At 40.2% G+C, this 27,398-nt stretch overlaps 2 protein-coding genes across 8 annotated transcripts in view; one reads left to right on the top strand and one right to left on the bottom strand.

Moving 5' to 3' along the window:
- Nucleotides 1–906: 906 nt before the first annotated feature.
- CCNE2 (cyclin E2) lies at nucleotides 907–17,678 on the top strand. 4 transcript variants are annotated; one of them, XM_055432567.2, is made up of 12 exons: nucleotides 907–1,018; nucleotides 2,396–2,435; nucleotides 2,532–2,628; nucleotides 2,709–2,762; nucleotides 3,675–3,826; nucleotides 4,730–4,865; nucleotides 7,159–7,305; nucleotides 8,417–8,512; nucleotides 10,031–10,165; nucleotides 11,197–11,308; nucleotides 11,988–12,145; nucleotides 12,536–12,927. In XM_055432567.2, exons 2-12 carry the CDS (start codon nucleotides 2,422–2,424, stop codon nucleotides 12,647–12,649), a joined length of 1,215 nt encoding a protein of 404 aa, XP_055288542.1. In that variant the 5' UTR covers nucleotides 907–1,018; nucleotides 2,396–2,421; the 3' UTR covers nucleotides 12,650–12,927. The 4 variants fall into 4 exon arrangements, with proteins under 4 accessions (XP_055288542.1, XP_055288541.1, XP_055288544.1 ...); XM_055432566.1 differs by lacking the exon at nucleotides 907–1,018 and adding an exon at nucleotides 1,043–1,165; XM_055432569.2 differs by lacking the exons at nucleotides 907–1,018; nucleotides 12,536–12,927 and adding exons at nucleotides 1,326–1,381; nucleotides 16,538–17,678.
- INTS8 (integrator complex subunit 8) overlaps nucleotides 13,973–27,398 on the bottom strand; it is a 46,902-nt gene continuing 33,476 nt past the window's right edge. For 3 of the 4 annotated variants that reach the window (XM_055432563.2, XM_088844672.1, XM_055432564.2), the window contains 8 exons: nucleotides 27,282–27,343; nucleotides 23,802–23,920; nucleotides 22,443–22,546; nucleotides 21,645–21,695; nucleotides 18,036–18,109; nucleotides 17,897–17,961; nucleotides 17,689–17,732; nucleotides 13,973–14,174 (listed from right to left, as the gene is read on the bottom strand). In XM_055432563.2, the coding sequence (XP_055288538.1) occupies nucleotides 14,058–14,174; nucleotides 17,689–17,732; nucleotides 17,897–17,961; nucleotides 18,036–18,109; nucleotides 21,645–21,695; nucleotides 22,443–22,546; nucleotides 23,802–23,920; nucleotides 27,282–27,343 (636 nt within the window). In that variant the 3' untranslated portion in view covers nucleotides 13,973–14,057. Of the gene's footprint in view, nucleotides 14,175–17,688; nucleotides 17,733–17,896; nucleotides 17,962–18,035; nucleotides 18,110–21,644; nucleotides 21,696–22,442; nucleotides 22,547–23,801; nucleotides 23,921–27,281; nucleotides 27,344–27,398 lie in introns of those variants that run through there. The other variant, XR_016039332.1, reaches the window with a different exon arrangement.

Here is a 27,398-nt window from a genome sequence, read left to right as displayed (position 1 = left end):
GGGGAAAAGGAGGGTAACGCGCCGGACCGTCTCCTCGCCTGACCGCTCGGAGGCGGGCGGCGAGCTCCCGCGCTGGCGGCTGGCGCGGGCTCCGCAGGGCGCGCTGGCGGCTGTAGCGGCGGGGCGGGGCGCGGCGGGCCGGCCCTGGGCCTGCACGTGGTGGAACCGCTGTCCCCGTCGGGCATGGCTCCCCAAAAGTCACCGTTCTCTTGGGGAAAGGTGCGATGCCACTCGCCCACCCCCATCCCCCGGCCCCGTTCCGGAGAGATGTCTACGCTTCCTACTGATGGGCTCCAGAATTGAAGGTTGGGAGGAGAGAGGGACCGCGCGGCCCGGAGCTAGCATTTTGTTTCCTGCGCTGGGACCACTGAATGGGGAAGCTGCCAGGCAGGGGCTGGGTGACACGGAGTGGAGGGACCCACCCCTACGAAGAGCCGTGACCGAGTCCGCAGAGCAGAGGGCGGGGGAAATAAGAGGGTTGATGCATACCTCGGCGGGGGCGCTGGAGCAAAGTGCAAGACATGCATCCCTGAGCGTGGCTGTCGTGGGGCTCCAGGGGTCCCACCGGGCCCGGGTGGGCCTCACGGCGACACACGCGGTCCGCGGCGCGCCGCGCTGTGTTTACATTCTGCAGCAGCTCCACGTTGTGCCGCCGTCCCCGCTTCCCATTGGCCAGCTCGCCAGGCGGCTGCACGCTGTGCCGCCGTCCCCGCCTCCCATTGGCCAGCTCGCCAGGCGGCTGCACGCTGTGCCGCCGTCCCCGCCTCCCATTGGCCAGCTCGCCCGTCCCTGGCTCCGCGCTCCGCCCGCAGGGGGAGGGCCCTTTGGGTCCTCTTGTCTCCTCAGAAAACCCGGGTTCCTGGAGGCCTAGGCGGGACAGCCAGCCTGCGCCACAGGCTGGCCACTTCCTAGCCGCTCTGTGGCCCCCACCCCCACCGCCACCCCCAGCCCCGAGCCGCCTCCACAGGGCCGTACGCCGGGACCGGGGGCTGCGGCCTGACACCGCCCGCCTTCTAGAGTTGAGAGAGGAGGGAGGGAACAGAAACGTGCTGGCGGGAGATGACGGAGTCGAGCGGCGGGGAGCAGGGCTGAGGCGGCGGCGGAGGAGCGGAGCCCTCTTGAGAGGCTCCCTCCTGCCGCCGGGCCGCGCGGGCAGGGGGCCGCGGTGAGCCAGCCCTGCGGGCCCTGGAGCCCGGCGGGCGCGGACGTAGGCCAGGGCGCGGCGCGGCGCGCGCGGGCGGGTGGCGGGCGCGCGGGGGAGGGGAGCGCGCTGTCCGGAGGTGTCAGTCTGCGGCGCATGCGCGCGGGGCGGGCCCGGCCCGGCCTATATATTGGGTTGGCGCCGGCGCCAGCTGAGCGCCGAGCGGTAGCGGGTCTGGCGGTGAGGAGGTGCCGGGAGCAGGGCGGGTTGCGGGAGGAAAGAAACCCCCCCCTACCCCTACCCCACTCCTCACCCCCGGGTCGGTCCATCTCGCGGGCGGGAGCCTGGAGGGGCAGGGAAAGCGGGCAGGGCTGAGAAGCAGGCGTCTGGGGACGCCGGGTTCCCGCGTTCCGCGTCCCTGTCAGGACCCTTGGAGGGGACCTGGGAGGTGGCAGGGGATGGAGGGCTGCCCCTAAGCGGGAGGCCCGCGGAGCAGCCCCTCATTCTCGGGGCCTCTCTGTGCCGCCCCCATTCGGGGAGCTATCCCCTCAGGAAAGAGGGTTGAGGGTCAGGGTCTCCTTCCCGGGGAGAAAAGTTCCCAGAGCCGACCGGTTTCCCCACACCACCCCGGTTTCTCCCCTCCACCCCCACTCTTTAAATGGAACTGCCTTTTTTTCGTCCTCCTCTCCCATCTGGGGTCGGGGTCGCAGTGCCCCTCCAGGCGGTGGGCAGGGGCCGGCGGGGCCGGGAAGGAGGGAAAGGAGACTGAAGGACGTGACACAAGTTCCCTCCGCCCCCTGCTCCCCCGCCACCGCCGCTCTCCAAATTGGCGCGGAACCCGCTTCTCCTCAGCGTCTCGCCTCCACAACCCCCCTCTCCCCGCGGCTTGTGCGGGGTGGGGGAAAGTGGGGGCGCTGCCCAGGCCCCGCTCGGGGTTGGGGGTGGGGGTCCGGGGGAGAGGGGTGCAGGACGCAGAAAAGATCCCATCTGCTTCCCTGCGCGATCTGAGGGGCTCTGAGGGCGCTTTGCAAAATGTTTTTTGAAGACACTCCCGTCCGGGCTGTACCTTGAGTTGAGGGAATACAGGCATGTGTCTAATAAATCATGCGCTAATATAGTGCAGACGTCATCGCGGCAAAATGGCTCGGGTCATCTCCTGAGGAACCTAGGTGTAAACCTCTGACTGGCACTTGGGAGAGTATGAACGACCACGTATTTGACTCTGGTCTTTCCTCCCCCTCCCCGCCCCCCCAGAGGTTTCCTTCACCTGAAAGAAGAGAATGTCAAGACGCAGGTAACATCATTTGTCTTGGAAATATGTTTCAAAGTTAGTTGCTGCCTTTGAGACGAATCACTTTCTAATTAAACGTCCTTCTTAAAAACACTATAGTAGCCGTTTACAAGCTAAACAGCAGCCCCAGGCCAGTCAGACGGATTCCGCGCAAGAAGCCCAGATAATTCAGGCAAAGAAGAGGAAAACGGCCCAGGTGAGTTAAGGAGGGGAAGAGAGGAGAGAGAAAATTCCTTGCTGGGACCTTAGTGTAACCATGACTTCTTTATTTTCCAGGATGTCAAAACAAGAAAAGAGGAGGTCACCAAGAAACATCAGTATGAAATAAGGGTAATGCAGAACTGGGCTGGGTTTGGGGGACACAAACGCGGGACAAAAAAATTGTGTTATTGCTTTGCGGTAGGAGGACTCTTCTGACACTTTTAATGCCCCTAGGGGTCAGCAGGAAAGCGCATGTCTTTGGGTGGTTTTTATGTCCCTGAATCCTTCTACAGCTGCAGAGTAAGTTTGCCTTGACGCAGCTGGTTCCTCTTTGTAAATCCCTCCCTCTAGGAGCTCTCTGGTGCACCAGGGCCCGCCTAATCTGTCCAATGTAGTGCTCTTTGTTCCCTCTCTGACTATAGTGGAGGGTCCTAATAGCTGCTCCTAGGGCATAAATAGGATGTAAAGTCGGTGACAGACTGGCACCCAGCCCTTTGCTATCTACTCTGCCTATGTGTTGTACAGAAAACACTGTAGAAATAGTGGTTCTCTTTGAAGCCAGCATTGACTGGAGAAAGAGCTCTTTAGAGATTTAAGTAATTGTTTCTACTTTCAAGGTTTTGCCTTCATGTATTCTAAAGTTTAACCCTGAAACAGGCCTTAAAGGAGTAGAGAGGGTGGAGAAGTGCCCAGGACACTTGCTAAATATAGAGGGAGAATTTTATAATATTGAAAGAGCTGACTACAGATGCGTTTTGTTGTTCTCCTTTCCCTCAATACCTAATGTCTTGTATTTCCAGAATTGTAATTTGTTGTCTAAAACATCCTGTTACTATTTATGAACACTGATATGAGTTATAGGGCTAATTATTAAATATGAATGTCAGCTTAAATTAACTAGACTTGTCAGCACTGTTAGCTAATGATGGTGTTTGGGGGAAACTATAGACTGTTTAGAAGTATTAGGTTTCATTTAGAAAAGATCTCTGACAAAAGATGATTTCTTACTGTACAAATATATATATTTTTTTAAAATGACAGAATTGTTGGCCACCTGTATTATCCGGGGGGATCAGTCCTTGCATTATCATTGAAACACCCCACAAAGAAATAGGAACAAGTGACTTCTCCAGATTCACAAATTATAGATTTAAAAATCTTTTTATTAATCCTTCACCTTTACCTGATTTAAGGTAAGAAAAATTTCAGTAATGTCAAAGATTAAAATTTACTGATGTATTATATGGTGCTATTTTGAGGGTTTTTTTGCCTTTGTTATAAGATATAAAAACTTGTAAAAACTGTTTTAAAACTAGTCTTTAAGTATGTTTTCTGGCAGTAGTGCTATTGCAGATGACATAGGTATTTAAAATACTGATTTTATAACAGTATTTTCATTTGCTTGCTGAAGACTGTAAGCCTTATCAGAACTGAATCACCTTTTTAATAGAGTTTTAAGTAATTTATGTACATTGTTGAGCTGAAGTATTTTAACATGTACAGCATTTTCATTTGATAGATTAGCTCCTCTTATTTCTTACCAAGATTAGTTATTAAGGTCTGTACTTTTTTATAGTTAATGAATAAGAAGTACAGCTTATATAAAATGTGTAGCAATTTATATTTGGCTTTAATAAGCAAATTAATGGACTCAGATGTTTAAACTCACCTATCTTCCTTTTTTCCTGTCCCACCTAACTCCCACTGCAGAGTACTGACAATCTGTTTGGAGGTGATTGAGACTATCTCTACTGGGATCATACATTCTAAATATTTATTTTTTAGTATTGTTCTCGAGAAGACATGGTTTTCTTAAATCGGTGCCTTTGTAAAATATAAGTAAATGGGGACAAGAAGGCATTCTTGCTGCTGCTGCTGCTAAGTCATTCTTGAAATCTGTCAATTTAGATCATTGTAGTCCAAGTTCTTTGTATAATTTCATGTTAAAGAAATGGTTTCTTAAAGTAGCAATTTTTCCTAATTAAAGAGCTATTCCTTCCAAATTCTAATTCAGTGTTTGGAAGTTGAGTTTACTCAGTGTGAAACAGGTAGCTGTATATTATGTAGATCACACAATATTTTTTGCCTTTCCATAGCTGGGGATGTTCACAAGATGTTTGGCTAAATATGTTAAAAAAAGAGACCAGATATGTTCACGACAAACATTTTGAAGTTCTGCATTCTGAGTTGGAACCACAGATGAGGTCAATACTTCTAGACTGGCTTTTAGAGGTATGTTCTAGCAGTACAAATTTCCTTTTTCTCTGTATGATGGTAAAGTATTTAAACATAATATGCTTTCCATGTGCCCTCATGGTATATTACCTATTGCCAGGAGCCTTTTTGTTGTTGTTGTTTAGTACTTATTTGGCTGTACCGGGTCTTAGTTGTAGCATGTAGATCTTCAGTTGCTGTATGTGAACTCTTAGTTGCAGCAGGTGGGACCCAGTTCCCTCAAATCCCTGCATTGGGAGTACAGAGTCTTAGCCATTGGACCACCAGGAAAGACCCCAGGAGGCATGTTTTGGGTGCTGTTCACCAGCAGATGATACCAAATGATAAGAGTAAAATCTTGACACAGCTACTATATCCCATACAACCCAAACACAATTTAGAAATCCTGGTATCTGAGTATTGCTGTGTACTAGGCACTATTCTAGGTGCCAAGGATACTCGAGATGAAAATGATAAGGAGGCTTTGAATATCCAGTAGCCCTAAGCCCCCAAGGCTCCATGTAACTTCCTTTTATTATATCCCTGTTCCTTTGAGAAATAAACTGTACCATTAAAGAAATAATTAGTGATCCAGAAGTCCCTAAAAATCTGTGCCAGAATGTCTGCTCTCATTTAGGCCCCATACCCTTTCTGGATAATAATTCTGAAAGAATCTCAAGTTATTATTAAGAAAATGACTACCTGTATTGATAACAAACTGATTTTCCCACAATCCTTGGATATTTGCTCTGTAATTTCCCTGTTTTGTATAGAGGCAGTGAACTTTAAGGGGGAAGTACCACATGGCAGAATAGATATCAGAAGCTATCAGAAAAGTTCTTATGAGTACAAAATGTTGTTCTTCTGAATCTGGTCATCTTATTCCTTATTCTGATAGAAGGGAAGATTATATTTCAGTCATATGTGTATAAGACTGTAGTTGATTTCTGACTTTTTCTGAATGTCTAGTGATCACGAATGCAAATTTTCAGTATAATTATATTAATTTTATTTCTCCTTTTTATGTTAACTTGATTTTTATTCAGTGGTTGTCTATCAAATTTATCCCTCAGTTCAGTTCAGTCGTTCAGTCGTGTCCGACTCTCCGCAACCCCATGAATCACAGCATGCCAGGCCTCCCTGTCCATCACCAACTCCCGGAGTTCACTCAAACTCACGTCCATCGAGTCGGTGATACCATCCAGCCATCTCATTCTCTGTCGTCCCCTTCTCCTCCCGCCCCCAACCCCTCCCAGCATCAGTCTTTTCCAGTGAGTCAACTCTTCTCATGAGGTGGCCAAAGTATCCACGTTTCAGCTTTAGCATCAGTCCTTCCAGTGAACACCCAGGACTGATCTCCTTTAGGATGGACTGGTTGGATCTCCTTGCAGTCCCTGTTTTCCCTTAAATATGATTACATATACAGAACCAAACAGAATGTAGTAAGTCAAATCCAGCAGAGCACTAATCTCTACTTTGTCTTAGTATTCTTTCAGTCTAGGAATGCAAAAATGGTTCAACATTAGAAATTCTATTTATAGTTTAAGGAAGAAAAATCATAAGGTTATATATCATGGATGTAAGAGGTATTTTTTGAAATTCAAATACATTCCTGATTTTTAAATGTATAATAAACTAGGAATAAATTTCCTTAACACATTAAATGTTTATTAGAAACACATTGATGTCTATCCCTCTGTTTCCTCCCTGCTTCATGAAATTACTTTGAGAATTAAAAGCTCTCCCTATATTGTGGAAATGACACATACTACTTATTAGTGATAGTAATAGTGTAACATTAGGGGAACTCCCATTACAGTCGGAAACAAGGAATACAATAAAAATTTTGACTATCACCAATGTTATCCATTTTCTTCTTTAATTCTTAGATGAGATAAGAACATTGAAGAAACACTGTTGTCATTTTGTAGTTAAATGTATATCTAGAATGATGAATCATTTGGAACTATCAGAAGACAAACTAAGCATCATGAAAACACCCACCCATTTATCATCAATAAAAATTAAAAAGTTAGTAAGAAAAAAGATCTTATCTATAGTTAGCAAAATGTACCTGGGAATAAACACATTAAATCCATGTGGGAAAAAACCTATGAAACTAATTAAGAGTCAATGAGGATGGTAATAGATTTATTTATCCTATTAGCACATGTTAATTTTTTCCTGCATTTGTGATTTGGTATCCTAAAAAAGCTGGGCTTCAGAAAACTGTTCTTTAGTATGCTAAGAGGAACTTTGTAATTTGGAGAAATTAATGGAATAATATTTAAATGTTTGGATTCTTCTCTAGGTATGTGAAGTATACACACTTCATAGGGAAACATTTTATCTTGCACAAGACTTTTTTGATAGATTTATGTTGACACAAAAGGATATAAATAAAAATATGCTTCAACTGATTGGAATTACCTCATTATTCATTGCTTCCAAACTTGAGGTAAGTTCTCAGAGTTTATCCCTAGATGTGTTTACCCCAAACTCTTAAATTATAACTCTCTAGTTTGATTCTGGAACTAGAATCTAGGTAAAATGTTCCATGACTCACTGTGCCAAACAAAACCACCAATGCTGTCTCCATATACCTAGTTATGGTGCTTGGATTCAATAGAATGGTCTCTGAAGCCTACTTAACTAATCAAATGCAATAAATGCTACGTTGGGTTAGAATTATGATCTATATCCAGCCTAATATTTCTCTATCTGATAATAGTGCCAGGATAGAAGGAAATAATTTTTCTGCCTGAAATCTTTTTTCATAGTTTCAATCTACTTTTCTTAAATTCAACACTGATCATTACTAACTTCATCTGATGTTTTCAAAGCCTGTACAGTTTTGAGAGTACGGGAGGGACTGAATCATGCATTAATTTCCTTAACTGTATTTTTCTTCCAGATTTTGTCTTTTGAGGTTTATGGGCTATCCCCAAATTTTATAAGCTTGTAGTTTCAGTATCTCCATACCTGAAATAATACTATATGTTTCAAATATTTTTCTAGACTGAATCTTGATCTTTAGCCTGTTCTCACCTGTGGCAAGCATCTCTTCTACTACTCTGATCATTCTGGTTCTTGTTCTCTGAACTGTTGAGACAGTTCTGTCATCAACAAACTGCACAAATTATTGTTTGACTAACCATACTTTTGTACTAGGGTAAGGTTAACATTTTCAGTTTCTAGATTTTGTTGAGTATCCTCTTTTAGTCTAGTATGCTAGGCAGTCCTAAAACAAGTTTGGCTTTTTGTTTTAACCAGTCACTGAAACCACTGGTTAAAATACTCTAATTGTTTATTAACTAAGATTTTAAATCAGTTTTATAAAAATGTTTCAATCAATACAAGTTGGCTAATTTAGATACCTAGATATGAAAAATATCATTAAATATAAGGTTGCTTTGGCTATCATAGAATTATTTTATAAAGATTTATAATCACTTGTGAAGCCGTCTTTTAAAAACGAAGCCTAGATGTGGTTTGTATATGTGTATATATGTGGTTTGTTTTAGTCTCAGTCTCAACTGTGCTTGATATTAATTAAATCCATTTTAAAGGAAATCTACGCTCCTAAGCTCCAAGAGTTTGCTTATGTCACTGATGGTGCTTGCAGTGAAGAGGATATCTTAAGGATGGAACTTGCTATATTAAAGGTAATAATAATTATATCTTTATTATTTCTACTTGAAATTTAGTAACTGTAGTTTACTAAATCTCAAAGACTACAATGTAAGTAGTTAAAACTGAGGTTTTAGTATTAGGATCCAGTTCTAAGATGGGAGGGGAATTTGCTTAACCTGTAAACTATTTTTCTGCATCTTTGAAATATTTCACTGCCTTTTTTTCTTCTCTATATGTATGGCAAGGGCTATTAATAGAAGGATAGAGGAGAGAAGCATAAAGGTGTTTAATTGGGCCTTGAATTAGAAATTAAAGGGTGAATATTAGCTACTAGACAGTATGTTATGAAATTTGAGCATCATGGCTTTATGAATAGGACACAGAGGAGAACACAATGTGACTTTCATTTGTAAGTTATCTATAAATTATATGCATTAAAATATAAATTACAAATTTGTTGTAAAATGTTTATAAACACTCAGATTGATAGCTCTGTGTTAGAATGTGATCTTGTTGGCATGCTGATACTGTTCTTTTTAAAACAATTTTCTTGAGTATAGTTGATTTTCAGTGCTGTTAGTTTTAGCTGTATAGCAAAGGTGATTCAGCTTTTTATATATATATATATATGTTCATATTATTTCTCAGATTTTTTTTCCCGTTATAGGTTATTATATTTAGTATAGTTCTGACATGTTCTAATAATAAAGTTATCTAGATTCAGACTTCAGATATAGTGTATGCATGCATGTATGCTAAGTCACTTTAGTCATGTCCAACTCTTTGCAACCCTATGGACTGTAGCCCGCCAGGGTCCTCTGTCCATGAGACTCTCCAGGCAAGAATACTGGAGTGGGTTTCCATGTCCTCCTCCAAGGGATCTTCCCAACCCAGGTCTCCTGCATCTCCTGCATTGGCAGGTGGGTTCTTTACCACTAGCGCCACCTGGGAAACCCGAAGTATACTGTAAGAAGGATATATAAAGAGAAGATGGAATTCTCTGGGTGGTCCTACAGGCATTAAGAGTCTCTGTTCTATCCTAATTATTGTAGACTTATACATGGTAAAGTCCCAGGGCTTCGTGGAGGGAAAGATATAAATTAGGATCTTTATTTTTAACTTTTACATTTTGAATAGAAGCCACTGGAGATCACAGAAAGAAAGAAAAAGTGTAGAATCAGCTCTTGGAAGATTTGAATGGCATTAGCTGTGGATTCATTGAATAAAATTTAAAAGGGCAGTTTCAATAAAGTAGAGAACACTTTTGGAAGACAAGGGGCTGCAGGAAATGAGAAAAATAGGAATGAAAAATAGGCCCAATGAACTTTGTAAATAAAGATAACTAGAATATAATAAAGGGGTCTATATCAATTATAGACTAAAACACAAGCCACTTTAGATGGTGAGATACCTATAAATATTTTCATTAAAATAAGAAGAAATAAGCCTAAAACAGAAAGTTTCTTAAAACAGCTATTTAAGGAACTACCCATATAATGTGGTATATATATAACTACACTTATTAACAGGCATTTTATTTTCATTAACAGGCTTTAAAATGGGAACTTTGTCCTGTAACGGTCATCTCCTGGCTAAATCTTTTCCTCCAAGTTGATGCTCTTAAAGATGCTCCTAAAGTTCTTCTACCTCAGTATTCTCAGGAAAAGTTCATTCAAATTGCTCAGGTATTGATATTTTTATTGTATATATGTTAATGTTATTAATTACAGGTTTTGTTTGGTGTATTTCTTTAAATAGGCTATACAACAAAATGACAGCATACTGAATTAAATTCACTCAACTGTCTAGAACAAAGCTCCTGATACATAAAATTCTGTCCCAGTATTTACACTGCTAACTGAAAATTCTAGAAAAGTTTTTAAACCTGAGTTTAAATATATCATGAGCACTTTTCACTAGGAGTATGAATGAGGTAGACAGTTAATACCTCTTTTTGATTTAACAGAGAAAGGTATTTTTTGGCCAGTTGTTTTAGGTTTTAAATGGTATAAAATTATTGCAATGTAATTATCTTACCATCTTATGTTTGAATACATACAGAACCTATTTTACATATTGGAATTAAAATCACCTAATTTAGTTATAACATTATTTAAAAATTTAAGTTTAAATTAAACTTTCCTAAGCCAGAGTGTAACAAATATTCTAAGAAAGTACAGGAGGAGGGTACTATTCTTTCCTGCCTGCTTTTCATAAGTAGAATAATGAGAACTATAAAGGTCTGACTTCTTAAAGACCCTTCTAGGCCATAACTCTCTAGCAGCTCCCTTTTTAAAAACCTGAGGGAAAGATATTCTTTATTTCATATTTTTTGTGTTCTGAAATACTGGAGTTCCACAGAAAAGTAATACTTTCTCATGTATCTTTGTAAATTCTGTTTCCTGTATCTAAAACATTCTCTACCCTCCAGTCTCTCTGGCTGCCTCCTCTGTTAAGACTGATTTAAGCAGAGTCTTCCCTGCTCTGGATCAGGGCACTTCCTAATAGGATATGTGTGCTACATTGTAACAGTCCTTTACTTATCTGTTAACAAGACTGGAACTTCCTTTGGATAGCTGTTTATTTCTCTTTGGATCCCTGCAGTTTTAGCAATTCTTGGCATATGGTCCACATCGTAAGCACTCTAAAATGCTAGCTGACTAATGACATCTAGTAGTCATTCTTTCCTAAATTCTTACACTTTTTCCTCTGTTAGCTTTTAGATCTGTGTATTTTAGCCATTGATTCATTAGAGTTCCAGTACAGAATACTGGCTGCTGCTGCCTTGTGCCACTTTACGTCTATTGAAGTGGTTAAGAAAGCCTCAGGTAAGACCGTGTATTTTGTTCTTATCTATTTACAACTCTTGAAGGGACTATTTATGAACTTAGCATCCTGCTAAGCAAGACTTTAAATTTTAATGGAAAAAAGCAGTTTAGCAATTATCTTCCCTTCTATTATAGGTAGTTTCTAATCCATTGTATATCCACAAATAAAAATTAAGGTTGGGACTCCCTTCATGGTTCAGTGGCTAAGATTCCATGTTCCTGATGCAGGGGCCCAGGTGTCTCCCTGGTCAGGGGTCTAGATCCCACATGCTGCAACTAAGACCCAGGCAGCCAAATAAGTATTTTCTTTAAAAATGAAGTCAAATGGAATTTAAATCCATTTGAAGTGAGTCAGTGTGATAACAGCTCTGCCTTAAGTTTTTGGGTTTTGACAGTTTTAATTCCCTATGTAGTATGTATTGGCTAAAAAGCTCTAAGTCTTTTTTCTCCCTCAAAATAGTCATAAACAGTTTAAGAGGAATAATCTGTTTTGACTTGCTAAACTTGTTGATTTTGGTTTATGTGCTTATTTTGGTTTCCTTTTTACATGAGTTTTTAATTAACTATCTTTAAATTTTGAAGCACAAGCAAATACAGTAATCATGTTTCTGATATAACAGAAACATATATATGTATTTTTCTAATGATACATGTATTTTTCTAACTTTGCTTTATCTAGGTTTGGAATGGGACAACATCTCTGAATGTGTAGACTGGATGGTACCTTTTGTCAGTGTAGTAAAAAGTACTAGCCCAGCGAAGCTTAAGATTTTTAAGAAGGTTTCTATGGAAGACAGACACAACATACAGACACATACAAATTATCTGGCTATGCTGGTATGTTTCTTGTATTTTTTGGTCTATTTGATAAGGCACTGAAACTGACAGTAAGGATGCTAATGGAATAATATTTCAGACAGTTCTATAAGATAGTAAGGGGATAGAAAGTTCCAGTGAGGACACTGATTTCAAATGTAGAATACCTAATAATTAACTTTGAAGTCAAATCAAGATTTGTTAAGTGTCTCAAGATTACCAGTACTCCAGATAGAGTTTAAAAATACAAGTTGCAGGCAGTTAATATTGTTGAACCTCTAGAATATGACTAGTCACAGTTGTAGAGACATAAAGAGACCATTATATTAAGCCTAAGAGTCTGGTTTGACTTTATCGTATCAATGCTTTATCTTAGCTGTTAATCTGTCCACGATTTCTTCACATGTGTAGGATGAAGTAAATTATGTAAGCACCTTCAGAAAGGAGGGACAGCTGTCACCAGTGTGCAATGGCGGCATTATGACGCCACCAAAGAGCACTGAAAAACCACCAGGAAAACACTAAGGAGGTTAACTGAGCAAACAACGTGGAACTGATGGAGTGCTGCACAGCATTTCATGGAGCTGAACTACTTAAGTTTTACAGGAAAATAGTGCTGTGACTGTCCTGCCAGTTCAGAAGTTTCACTGCCATTCTTTGATTTAAAAACCACTTAAAATTGGCACTAAGGAGGAAATGTATTTAATTCCCATGTTAGCTGTTTAGAGAAACAGCAGTGCTTGTTTACAAAGATGCCTTCATTCCCAACACTGGCTGGATGCACGCCAGCCACGAGTTATGCCGCAGCAAGCCTTTGACCCAGTGTTGCCGTTTATCCTGATAAACTAGGAATTTCATCATTGGAGTTTTCAACTAGATAACTGTTACCTTAAAGGGTATATTAAATGATATAGTACTTTGAATCTAGTTTTTAGATTCTCAAAATTTATAAACTCTTAACTAGTGCAATTTGGTTCTTAAAAATAAAATTTAAACTTGTTTACAAAGGTTTAGTTTTGTAATAAGGTGACTAATTTATCTATAGCTGCTGTAGCAAGCAAGCTATTATAAAACTTGAATTTTTAAAAAATGGTGAACTTTAATCTGTTTGACTATTTTTATTTGCCTTGCTATATAACATTTTTAACCAGTAAAGCTTAGATGAACATGGTGTTTAAACTGTACTCTGAACAGTGGGAATACCAAAGAAATTATAAACCAGATAAATGCTGTGGCTCCTACTTGGGGCTTTGACATAAAGGTTGCTTTATAATAACTCTTTGTACATCACAATTGGGGCAAAAAACTTAAGTACCCTTTCAAACTATTTATATTAGAAAATCACTTTATTACTCTAAAAAAAATCTTTAGGGTTATCTTAATTTAGTGTGACTAAGGCTTTATTTATATTTGCAAAACTGCTAAGGTCCTTTTTAAATTCTTACATTATGAGTTAAGGACAGTGTCAAAGTGATAAAGCTTAACACTTGACTTAAACTTCTATTTTCTTAAGGCAGAAAAGCAGTAAATGTATACTGACTCCTAGAAATCTATTTATTTAAAAAAAAAAAAGCAACAAAACCTTGACGTAAGAACTTACTGTATATAGCTACTCCTACATAAATATTCTAGTTTTTTTAAAAATGAAATGTCAGCCTCAAAAGTAGACTAGAAAATTATCCTAGATTTACTAGTTTATTGTTATTGAACATGTGACTCTCTTTTTCCTTTGAAGAAATTATAAATTTAAGCTATTGTTATGGTATGAAGTCTTCTGTATAGTTTTCATTTTAAAACTAATGTTTCAGTATTCTGTCTGAAGAGAAAACGCCACTAAATATGTACATATGTATTATATATACTTAATCTTTTAATACTGTTTATTTTTAGCCCATCATTTAAAAAATAAAAGTTAAAAGTTGTAACTAACTGCTTAAAAGTAAAGTTTCGCCATTGCTTGGAGAAACTTTTTTTTCCTTCTCTGCGCTGCCAGCTGTAACACTTCTTCTGGGTTGCTTGCATTCAGTTCTGTCTGGCCGATGGCTTTAATCTTCCAAAACAGAAAAGTGATGTTGTTAGAGGTCTGGTCAAAAACAAAGCTTTGCTAGTATACATAATATAAAACTATCTAGTTGCTAACAACGATAACTGAACCTCTAATTGTAGATGCTAAGAGGTGTAGAAGAAATTAACATAAAGACTGGAAGCACTCAAGGAAAAGACCAATTACCAGTTTGTGGAGTTATCTTCAGAATATTAAGTAAATTCATTTAAGTTTATCTGACTAAAAATATCACTAAATAAAGTCTGCATGTAATCTGACACATTTTTAAAAGATTCTAAAAACTAATTCAAAAAAATAAAAATTCATGTTTTGGGGCTTCACTTTTTATATATGTAAAAACAGCTAGTTGCTCAGCACTAAATATAGTGACCCATCTCTTTCATGATTAGAAATACTTTAGCCTGATAAAAATCTATAGTAGTATTCTGCCATGGAATGTTTTGTGAGAGCATGTTTTAAGACCTTAAAATTACGTTTAAAGAAGTTCTAAGTTTTTTTTTAAAAAACAACAGACTATTTGATAGGTAGCCTGAAGGAAGCTAAGACTTCAGAAATGATCATCAAGTTAGTGGGTAGGAGGACTTGCTGATAATGCCTTTTCAATATGAAAGAATGCATGTGAAAAAACCTAGTAATGGGGAATAACTAGTTATTTCAAACAAAATATCCTGAAGACAACTGGCTAAAAAAGTCCAAGGTATAAGACAGAAATTATTCAGAGAACAAAGTTACGGATAACAGTGGGCGGGGGGATGAATTTGGAGACTGGGATTGACATATATACACTACTACATATAAAAAAAATAACTAATAAGAACCTACTGAATAGCAAGGAAACTACCCAGTGCTCTGTGATGACCTAAATGGAAAAGAAATCTAAAAAAGAGGGAATACACATATAACTGATTGACTCTGCTATATAGCAGAAACTAACGGAACACTGCAAAGCAATTATATCCCAATAAAAATTTTAAAAAGACAGAAACTGGAATAGGAGGCATATATTTGAGAGAAATAACACACCCTAAGTGGGTAGTGGTCAAAACCATAAGTGCATGAGGTTACCTAGGGAGAATGAAGCGCATTCATGAAATACCCAAGGACTAACTTCTTGACAAAACCAAGTTTCGGGGTAGATGGGGAAATATCCACAAAGAAAAGGCTGAAAAGTCAGGGAGAAGAACTGAGTAAAAATGATGTCAAGGAAGCCAAAAGAATAAAGAATTTCAAGGAAGGAGGTGTAAACAACAGAATAAAGACTGAAAAGGATTCACTGCCTTTGGCATTTGGTGTCCCTTGAAAACAGTGGGGTTCAGGAGAAATCAAACTGTACTGGGTAAAAGAGCTTCAAAAAACTAGGCAGAGGGGACTGAAAGAGGTAGAGGCACAATTGAGGGAAGTTTTTATTAAGGATGAAATAGTTGATAGATTTAATGGCAGTGCTTGACAGTGTAAGAGAGGAGATAACCAACTGAAGGGACAGAATCAAAAGCATAAAAATCTTCATGAAGGAGTAGCATAAACATACTGAGTACTGCTGGCAATTATTTCAAAGGTGGAAAGCAGGGATCTGAAACAGGAATTTGAAGCTGGCACTCACAGGGCCGTACTCCCAAGACTATAACTTTCACAAGGACAGGAACTGATGAGTCTTTTTTTCTTGTCTACTTTAAATACAAAGAAGTTACTGAAAACAGAAAAAGGAGAGAAAGGTCAGGGCTTAACAGAGCAAAAGTATAAAACATTCCCTAAAAAGAAGGCAGACCACTGACTACTGGCAGGTGGACAAAAGAAATCAGGGGCCAACTAAGGTTGCAGGCCGTGGAGTACACAAGCCAGTATCTGCTGTACTCCAGGCCAGCAGGAAAGAAGGCAAGTTGGGAAAGGGTTGACAGACTGGGGACTTGGTCATGAAACCTGAACATCTCATGATCATGAGAAATATGAAAGTCAAGAGGTAAGAAAGGGACAGATTACTGGCAGAGAGATCTTAATAGAGAAATTCTGTCAAAAAGGCCTGGCTATGGATACTGTAGGCTGATGAAGAATAAGGGGACAATGAAACTTGGAATGTTGCGGAGCTGGATAAGTCGATTATACATCTTTTGATGCATGCAGATGAACAACTAGGCTAACATTTAGATGAGCTAGTAAGGAAGTAGGTTTAAGTTTCCAAGAAAGGGCTTAAAAAATGATACAAGTAGAGGTAATCTGGAAATCTCATCAGGGTACTGAGAAATTTTCAGCATTACCTTCCAACCCTGGTTAAGTTGTAAACAAAAGAATGAGTAGCTTCCAATAAAGTGCAACTGGCACTACATTCTCTTGTCTTTCTCTCTTTTTTAAAGATGCTGTTGTCACTCTGTCGCCTCTGAATAATGACCATAAAGTTTAGCCAAACAGAAAGCTTTAAAATATCAACAACCTCAGATGCACAGATGATACCATTCTAATGGCAGAAAGTGAAGAGGAACTAGATGGCCTCTTGATGAGGGCGAAAGAGGAGATTGAAAAAGCCAGCTTAAAACTCAACATTCAAAAAATTAACATCATAACATCCAATCCCAACACTTCAGGGCAAACAGAAGGGGAAAACATGGAAGCAGTGACATTTCATTTTCTTAGGCTCCAAAATTACTGTGGATGGTGACTGCAGCCATAAAATTCAAAGACCCTTCTTTGCTTCTTGGAAGAAAAGCTATGACAGACTGACAAACCTGGGCAATGTATTAAAAAGCAGAGACATCACTTTGCCAGCAAAGGTCCTCATAGCCAAAGCTGTGGTTTTTCCAGTAGTCACATATGGATGTGAGAGATGGACCATAAAGAAGGCTGGGTACTGAAGAACTGATGCTTTCAAACTGTAGTGTTGGAGAAGACTCTTGAGAGTCCCTTGGACTGCAAGGAGATCCAACCAGTCAATCCTAAAGGAAATCAACCCTGAATATTCATTGGAAGGATGCTGAAGCTCTAGTACTTTGCCACCTGATGGGAAGAGCCAACTCATTAGAAAAGACCCTGATGCTGGGAAAGACTGAGGACAAAAGGAGAAGGGGGCAGAGGATGAGACGATTCGATGGCATCACTGACTCAATGGACATGAACTTGAGCACATTCCAGGAGACAGTGAAGGACAGAGGAGCCTGGCCTACTGCAGTCCACGGGGTCGCAGAGTGGGACACGACTCAGTGACTGAACAACAGGAAAGTAATGATTTCTAAGAAGGTGACATCTGAAGAGAAACCTGAGCGAAGTTACAAAAGAATGTTTCTGAACGAGAAAATATTACAGACATTTCGGTGGTGAATGTTCTTGGCATGACAGTGGTACTTTGCTAAGCAGAACTTAGCAAAGGGGAGTCAAGTGACGAGCTAGAGGTCAGGTCACTCTCGACCTTGCAGACCACTGTAAGGACAACAGCACTGTATGAGACAAGAAATGGTTTACTATCAGGGAAATTACGTACATCACTGAAGAATCAAAGCACGAAAGAACTTACTGCAATTTGTCTTTTATCTGTCTCTCCTCTTTTATGATGAAGATCTAAATGAATCAGTTAAGAATAATAAATTTAACACGATTACATATCATGATAGAGTCTCTGTACTGTTCATTTTTTATTTAGAAAATACACAATATTAAATACTTCTTTAATTTACAGAAAATGAACTGTTCTATAACACACACATATGTTAATTAAAGGATACAAGTCAAATATTCCAAAATGGTAACATCCCATATGTAGTCATAGTAGGAGTCCATTGCATCATGACTGAAAAACAGAATTCAGTTATTTCATCTTCCTTAAGCAGAAAATTTCAACTTTATTTTAAAAACCATTCATACCTGTTTTGTTCCTGCAGTGATTTAAAGGCTGTTTTGTAGTCAATCTCTCTGAGGAACTGACATAAAATTGCCACCTACATAAACAAAAGAATTAAAAATGGTTTCACATACTGAACTTATGGTTGCTGTGGGGAAGGAATAGTTAGGGATTTAGGGAAGGTCATGTACACACTGCTGTATTTAAAATGGATAAGTAACGAACAAGGACCTATTGTATAGCACATGGAACTCTGCTCGATGTTACATGCCAGTCTGGATGGGTGGGGGCTTTAGGGGAGAATATATGTATGGCTGAGTCCCTTCACCATTCACCTGAAACTACCACAACATCGTTAATCAGCTATTCCCCAATACAAAATAAAAAGTTTAAAGTTTGAGGGGGGGAATGGTTTCATGTAATTAGTGTCTACAATGACTCCTGGTTTTGCAGGGATAGTTTTTGTCAAGAATGTGAGCTTTGTCACTCAGTCGTGTCCAGCTCTTGGTGACCCCATGGTCTGTAGCCCAGGCTCCTGAAGGAGTCTGAATCCCAGGCTCCTTCCATGGGATTCTTCAGGCAAGAATACTGGAGTGGTTGCCATGCCCTCCTCCAGGGGATGTTCCTAACTCAGGGTTTGAATCCTGCTCTCCCGCAATGCAGGGGGATTCTTTACCACCTGAGCCACCAGGGAAGCCCTATGTCAAGAATATATTCTCTAACTTAAGAGGCCTTGAAGATCAGGCTGAATGAATCAGCTCGTATGGAATCCATCCAATCTTAATGGCAAAAATCCTTACACAATTGTCTGCCCAATATTTTCTTCACCAGTAACTTAAATCATAAAATTTTTAGAGCTCTACTTGAATGAGAGGGTGGCAAAAGGCTGGTTTAGAAAATCAAAGGGAATGGAAAACTGACAAAAGTGTTAAATGTTCAAGGACATACAGAACACCCAATCAGACCTTTCACAGCTGGCAAGTACAGAAGATCATTTTGGCAAAATGTAAGCTGCCTGTCTGCTTAAGATTATAGACAGATCCATTTCAACCAGGTATGTAGGTCATAATGCTAATCTCTTCCTTAAATATTTATAGCAATTTAAAAATTATTATTCACATACCAAAATATGAACCCTTTCAGAGTATAAAATTCAGTGGTTTTTACTATATTCACAAAATTGTACAACTATCACCACTACAATTCCACAACATTTCATTACCCTACCCCAGGGGAAAAAACTCCATATCCATTAGCAGTCCCTCTCCAGTTCTCTCCTACCTCCTTATCTCCCAGTCTCTGACAACCACTAACATACACTGACTATACAGATTTGCTTATTCTGGACATTTCATACAAAGCGATTATACAAAACAAAGCTTTTTGTATCTGGCTTTTTTTTTTAACTCAACATAAAACAGGATTCATCTCTGTTGTAGCATATATCAGTACTTCATCCCTTTTCATGGCTGAAGAATATTTCACTATATAAATATACCAATTTTTGTTTATCCATTCATCAGCAGATGGACATTTGGGTTGTTTCCACTTTTTGTCTATTATGAATAATGAATGTGCTATGCTATAAACATTTCACATATAAATTCTTTTGTGGACATGTTTTCAGTTTTGCTGGATATATACTTATGAGTGAAACTGCTGGGTCATATGGTAGGGAATTTGATGTTTACTTTCTTGAGCAGGCAGCAAATTGTTTTCAAAAAAGGCTGCCCCACTGTATATTCCTACCAGCGATATGAGGGTTCTAATTTCTCCACAGCTTCACCAATACTTGTTTCTGTCTTTCAATTACTGCCTCCTTATAAGTGTGAAGTGATATCTCATTGTGGTGCTTATTTACGTTTCCCTAATGTATGCAAGTCAGGAAGCAACAGTCAGAACTGTACATGGAACAACAGACTGGTTCCAAATAGGAAAAGGAGTACGTCAAGGCTGTATATTGTCACCCTGCTTATTTAACTTATATGCAGAGTACATCATGAGGAACGCTGGGCTGGAAGAAGCACAAGCTGGAATCAAGATTGCTGGGAGAAATATCAATAACCTCAGATATGCAGATGACACCACCCTTATGGCAGAAAGTGAAGAGGAACTCAAAAGCCTCTTGATGAAAGTGAAAGAGGAGAGTGAAAACGTTGGCTTGAAGCTCAACATTCAGAAAACAAATATCATGGCATCTGGTCCCATCACTTCATGGGAAATAGATGGAAAAACAGTGGAAACAGTGTCAGACTTTATTTTTTTGGGCTCCAAAATCACTGCAGATGCTGACTGCAGCCATGAAATTAAAAGACGTTTACTCCTTGGAAGGAAAGTTATGATCAACCTAGATAGTATATTAAAAAGCAGAGACATTACTTTGCCAACCAAGGTCCGTCTAGTCAAGGCTATGGTTTTTCCTGTGGTCATGTATGGATGTGAGAGTTGGACTATGAAGAAGGCTGATCGCCGAAGAATTGATGCTTTTGAACTGTGGTGCTGGAGAAGACTCTTGAGAGTCCCTTGGACTGCAAGGAGATCCAACCAGTCCATTCTAAAGGAGATCAATCCTGGGTGTTCATTGGAGGGACTGATGCTAAAGCTGAAACTCCAATACTCTGGCCACCTCATGTGACGAGTTGATTCACTGGAAAAGACTCTGATGCTGGGAAAGGTTGGGGGCGGGAGGAGAAGGGGACGACAGAGAATGAGATGGCTGGATGGCCTCACCCACTCTATGGACATGAGTCTGGGTGAACTCCAGGAGTTGGTGATGGACAGGGAGGCCTGGCGTGCTGTGATTCATGGGGTCGCGGAGAGTCGGACACGACTGAGCGACTGAACTGAACTGAGGGATACAGGAAGAGGGGATTGAAACTGAAAGGCAGTAAGCCTAACCACCACCAGCGCACAAAGAAGTGGAAACAATCTGTGCTTCCACTTACCAAGTGAAAAGACCTCAATATGCAAGCCATTATTTAGAATCTTCTAGAGGTCTGGATGGCATCACCGACGTGATGGACATGAGTTTGAGTGAACTCCGGGAGTTGGTGATGGACAGGGAGGCCTGGCGTGCTGTGATTCATGGGGTTGCAAAGAGTCGGACACAACTGAGCAACTGAACTGAACTGAATGATTAATATGGAACTTCCCTGGTGGCTCAGATGGTAAAGAATCTGCCTGCAATGCAAGAGACCTGGGTTCAATCCTTGGGTCAGGAAGATCACTGGAGAAGGCAATGGTTATTCACTCCAATATTCTTGCCTGGAGAATGCCATGGAGAGAGGACCCTGGCAAGCTATAGTCCATGGGGTCACAAAGAGTCAGACACGACTCAGAGAGTCACACACACACAATGATTAATGCACATATCTACTCTTAAATATAAGACATACTTGAGAATGGCTTTTCTATTTATGAGGTTCAAAGGCCAATGTTTTGTAACCCACACTTCCATTTTGGTTAAAATTCTGTAAACTATTAAAAAAAATATTAAGATCACGCCAAATTCTTAAATGCCATAAATGTAAGGAATTATGACATGGATAATACTTCCCAGTGCAATGCCTTGTATTTACTATAAACTCTAACTTACAAGACAATAGACCAACACCATAATTTTATAAACTAACCTGTGTGTGGCAATTCAGCAAAGAACAGCACTTTATCATTCGTTTTATTACCTACAAAAACAAAATTCTGATTATTTTAAAAAACTAACTTATAACAATTGTAACAAATGTGCCACTCTGAGGTGGGATGTCAATCATAAGGTAGGTTGTACATGTGCAGGGATAGGAAGAATAAAAGAACTCTATTATTTTTCACTCAATTTTGTTGTGAATCTAAAACTGCTCTAAAAAAACAGAGCTTCTAATTTTAAAAACCTAATTATTAAAAGATTTTAAATCCTATTTCAAGTCATTATAAGTATTAAAAAATGCCATTTATGACATTATGATATTGGCAGCCGAAGCCAGAGGAAAGAGTAGAGCATATTGGGAGAAAATGAATAAAATTTGAGACTGAAGAGACAGAATCAACATTAAAGGTTGAGTGGATATTGGTGGAAGGATTAGAAAAGAGGATGACACTCAGGATTTATGCCTGGTCAACTCAAAGGGCAGAACAGAGTTGACTGCTATTTCAGTGGGGGTTTATGTTTTTGCTCTGGTGTGGGAAGGTCATCAGGAGGAGAGACTGGTGGAGTAAGCTGCTGAACCAGCTGTGGAGAGGCTGCGTTTGAGGTGTTTGGGGAAATCAAATCAGCAATGGCTGTGGGCACTGGAACCATGAAGGCGGTCTGACCTAGAGCAATCAATCCATTTGGAGTTACCACATTTATGGAAATGAAGAAACTCAGGCAAAAAGAGGCCCAGGAAAATGTTTTCAGACACACAAGAAGCAAGCAAGCGCACAACAACTTTTACCTGGTCTGTATAAACATCTGGGGGCACAGCCTTGTTAAAGAAATCAGAGCACACAGCTCCTGCCTGGAGGTAATAGTGAAGAGCTGCTGAATACTGATTTGTTGCTTGAAGCAGAAAACAGAGATAAAGATGATCTGTCATTAAATATGCAGCTAAAAAGACAGGGCCTCTTTTGTCAAGGGTCAGGTATTATTACCTCATGTGTGACAAAGCAGATTCAAACCACAGACCTAGGGCTAACGCTTAGCCAGGACAAGAATGAGAAAAATTGGCTTTATTATTATTTCAACCACTTTAAAGAAGCCCTATATAGATGTTTTTCTAAGACTGATTAGACAAAATTTTACCTCAGATTTCTTGTCAAACTTACTAGTACAGAACTTAGTACCTGGAGGCATTTATTTCTCAAATGCCTATACTAGAAACAGACCTTATTTTCTGAGATAGTTCAGAATCAGAAAATTTACCCTGAATAAAGATATTAAGATCCTGAAAATAAATTCTTTGCGGGGCTAGGGTAACCATAAGCATTAAAATTGGCAATTATTGGGCTTCCCTGGTGGTCCAGTAGTTAAGATTCCGCCCTGCAATAATGCAGGGGACACTGGCTCCATCCCCGATCCAGGAAGATCCCACATGCCTGGGGGTGACTACACCCAGGCACCACACCCACTGAGCCTGCCTGCAGTCTCAGCGACTGAGCCCACATGCAGCAACTACTGAAGCCCACAGGCTCTGGAGCCCGGGCTCTGTTCCAAGAGAAGCCACCGCGATGAGAAGCCCGAGCATTACAACTGGAGAGCAGCCTCTGCTCTTTGCAAATAGAGAAAAGCCCTCAAACAGCAATGAAGACCCAGCACAGCCAAAAATAAGACATATTTTTTAATTGGCCATTGTTTGTTTCAAAAATAATCCAGAAGAGGGCAATATGATGTAGGTGAGCGCACAGATGAAATAAGACTGGCCCTGAGTTAATTACTGCTAAAACTGGGCGGCGCCAATTCTCTTCCCATGAACGCAAATAATTATCAAGAGTGCCTGGGCATATTTGAGAACCTTTAAACTTTAGCCTCCTAAGAATGTTTTACCAACTGTTCAGATGATCACTTACTATGGGAAAAAAATCAACAGAAAAAAGGTGGTCAACATAAAATTTAAAACATCTGAATCAAAGACTCAGAAAAATGCATACATTTAACAGTAACAATTACTCTCAATTTCTTCTTGGAAGAAGAGTTAGAGGATGTCAAAAACAAGACAAGTTTAATAAAGTACTGTAATAGTAAGTATAACACATTTATGTTCACTTCTAAAAGAGCTACAAACACAAAACACAAAGCAGTGATACATGTCACTTACCAAAATAAATGTCTGCCTGAATAATTAACCAGGAGTGGTTGTTTGGGTTTATACTGAGGGCATACCGAACTAGCTCTTTCACTGTGATCGCTACAGCTTCAAAATCCACTGACTGGAGGCTACAGTGAAGAAAATAAACATAATTTAGGAGTCAACTTCACATTCTATACACACATTTATTAAAACAAACAAACAATGAGTCAAAATTTAAGTGATCATAAATACAATGCTAAATATTACTAGCAGTAAACATTTTAAAACTATCAAAACAACTAAGTCGGAGGACGTGTGATCAGCTAACTTTTTATATGGGACTGAAAACAATCTGATTTTTGTTTCCCTTCCCCAAAATGCCAAAGGTAAACTAGGCCACTCTAAGAGTATCTTTAAACATTTTACAATGTAAAGCACAAAAAGGTGGCATGATATAACCCTATCTCCACTTTTTATGCATAACTTATAAGGCAACAAAATTATAAAGAGATATACTCATAAAAATTTTCCAAATGTTTAAGTTCTGTACATCTAGAGAAAGCTACCAAAAACAAGGGTTCAAACACCAACAATACTGCTATATGTGGCTTTAAGTCTATCTTGTGGCTTCTTAAAAGAGTAACTAACTCCTCTGGATTAGATGTTTTACTGGGTTAGGGGCGAGATATATAGCAAGTGTTATCTCTGCAATGCATTTGGAAGCAATGAAGAATCCAAAAAATGAGAAGGGAATGGGGCCAGCTGCTCTGAGCCCGGTTAAACCTGGAAATTCTGAGACACAGAATAAGGAGACAGAAGTGTGAGGATAAAAGCCAGGCCAGCACCCAAGAAACATAACCACAAGTCCTACCTCCCGGAAGCAATGAGACCAAACGGTAGGAAAAACAGGCTTTTGATTCGGAAGCATACTACAGTTCAAGTCCTGGCTCTATCACTTACAAGATGAACTTAGACAGGGGCAATCTCTGTTGCCCTGAGGAGCTAAATTTTACTATAATTCACCACTGTTCCCAGTGTAGCGGGAAAGTATCATGGTGCGAATAGCAAACATCCACTGTTTGTTTACAACTTATTTATCTTTGGCTGCACTAGGTCTTCATTTTTGCAAGTGGGCTTTATTTAGCTGCAGAGAGCAGGAATCGCTCTGGAGTCAAGGTGTGCGGGCTTCTCATTGCGCTGGCCTCTCTTGTTGCCTCTTGCAGGCCCTAGAGCACACAGGCTTTCAGTAGTTGCAGCTTGTAGGCTCAGTAGTTTTGGCACACTGGCTTAGTTGCCCTTGGCATGGGGGGTCTTCTGGGACCAGGGAACCTTCCTGAACCTTGTCCCCTGCACTGGCAGGCAGATTTTTAACCACCGGATCACTAGGGAACTCCCTGTGATAAGTCACTTCAGTCATGCCCAACTCTCTGCGACCATATGGACTGAGCCTGCCAAGCTCCTCTGTCCATGGGATTCTCCAGGCAAGAATCCTGGAGTGGACAGCCATGCCCTTCTCCAGGGGATCTTCCCAACCCAGGAGTCGAACCCACGTCTCCTGCAGCTCCTGCACTGCAGGTGCATTCCTTACTGCTGAGCCAACAGGGACGCCTACAACTAATTTATTTACAATTATTTAAATAAGTTAAGGGCTTCCTTGGTGGCTCAGACAGTAAAGAATCCGCCTTCAATGCTGGAGACCTGTGTTCAATCCCTGGGTTGGGAAGATCCCCTGGAGAAGGGCACGGCAACCCACTCCAGGATTCCTGCCTGGAGAATCCCATGGACAGAGGAGCCTGGCGGGCTACAGTCCATGGCGTCACAAAGAGTTGGACACGACTGAGCGACTAAGCACAGCACAAATAAGTTTAACTAGTTTATAATTTCTAGAAATTTGTAAAATGTTGACTTTAAGAACTGGTACTATATGTCAAACAATTTTAATAAAGCAGTAATATTTAATCTATGACATCCTCACACTATTCTTGGACTCAAAAAAGACTCTTGCTCAAGAGAAAAGTCTCTGGTCAAACATTTAGTCATATCTTATTTTCTCCATGTTAATTCACATTAGAATAATTTTATCATGAAAACAGAAATAGCGAAGCCTACTATGTAGCAGTAATCACTGTAAACAGCTGAGAACATGGATTACCCTCACAGGGTGGCTACTGTTCCCATATCCATTTTACAGATGAGGAGACTGACACAGAAAGCAACTAACCCGAGGTCATATGTCTGGTCAGTGGACAGGCTGGGACTCAAGCTCTCCGAGTCTGGCTCGGAACCTCTGTGACAAACTACTGCCTCATTTATAAACACACACTGAAAAAAATCAATCAGTACTTTACAATCTAAACTTAGGCTGAAGAAGTAACACCTAAGACTTACCATAACCAAAGGCAAATGGGGATTTCCCCAGCGTCTCAAAGCAGGGGACACATGTTCGAGCCCTGATTGTGGAACTAAGATCCCACATAACACAGCACAACTAAGCCCCCATGCCACAAATGGTGAGCCCGCAGGCTTCAGAGCCACGCTCTGCAAACAGAGCCCTCGCACCACTGCTGGAGAAAGCCTGGGCACCACAATGAAGACGCAACACAGTCAAAAACCAAAAAAAAAGGCAAAATGATCTCTACCTGATTAATGGACTGCTACCTAATATACCAATTTTACATAAAAAATCTGCAGCTATTCGCTTCAGGAAGCACGGTGCTGCTTTGGGAACCAGGCCTTCTAAGTGGCGGCAAAGGTCACTCACCACTTTGGATCCTCCAAAATCCCTGTCCGAGAGAGCTTCCGATCTCTAAGACTGTTTACCTACCTACTACAATCTTTTCTTCTTCAGAGATGCCTTTATTAAGAGCAATAAAATATGGCCTAGATTTCTGTGCCTGCCCTTCAGACATAAGAAGATGACTAGGGACTAGGGAAGAAAAGGAAGCATAATTTCTGTGAGGAAACAAATGGACTCTCCTGAATAAGAAGCTGGCATCTGTGGGAAGAGGAAAATGTAAATGGTTTCTTCTTCCAGAAAAGGAAGAACATTTTCTTCTCCCCTTAGTTGTCCTTAGTCATCTAGCTCTTTCTGTGGTTCTCAGGTGATAAAAGAAAGAAGAGTTCTTAAAGTAACTAAAATAATTTCTTCAGGTAACTAAAAAGAGCTGGGGACCTCTGACAATCAGTTTAGAAAAAGCAGATAGAAAGTCATCCTTTCGTAAGCCTCTATTTTCTAATTCCACAACTGACAAGAAATCAGGACTACTGAAAGACAGTCCACATTCAACCTAAGGCTAGTACACTTCAGCTCTTACTTAGTTATGCCTGATGCATAATTTTTAGGAAGATCATTATTGTAATAGAAAAATATGAAGTTGGCTATAGAGTTGCAACAAATTGCAGTCTTTTAATCAAATTATTCAAGGTTATCTATATCAGTCAGTATACTTTATATATATATTAAATATATAAACAATTTAATAAAATGTAAGCTGTAATACTTCTTACTTGGGGATGGAGGATGGCCAGATAGAAATATGTTCAGCTGTAATATCATTCACAATGTCCTCCTTATTTTTAAAAAAAAGAAAAAAAAATTGTGATTTAAAAAGAACTTTCAAAGAT

This window comes from Moschus berezovskii, chromosome 16, assembly GCF_049115385.1.
Source record: "Moschus berezovskii isolate FMDL1 chromosome 16, NW_MosBer_1.0, whole genome shotgun sequence".
Lineage (NCBI taxonomy): Eukaryota > Metazoa > Chordata > Mammalia > Artiodactyla > Moschidae > Moschus > Moschus berezovskii.
Note: the sequence above shows the minus strand (reverse complement) of the source record. Positions and strands in the feature narration are given on the sequence as shown.

Excerpts from the sequence above, each read along its gene's own strand:
- CCNE2 (XM_055432567.2), top strand. Across the intron at positions 2,629-2,708 it reads AGAAGAGGAAAACGGCCCAG|GATGTCAAAACAAGAAAAGA; the intron begins GTGAGTTAAGGA and ends TTTATTTTCCAG. Across the intron at positions 8,513-10,030 it reads TGGAACTTGCTATATTAAAG|GCTTTAAAATGGGAACTTTG; the intron begins GTAATAATAATT and ends TTTCATTAACAG.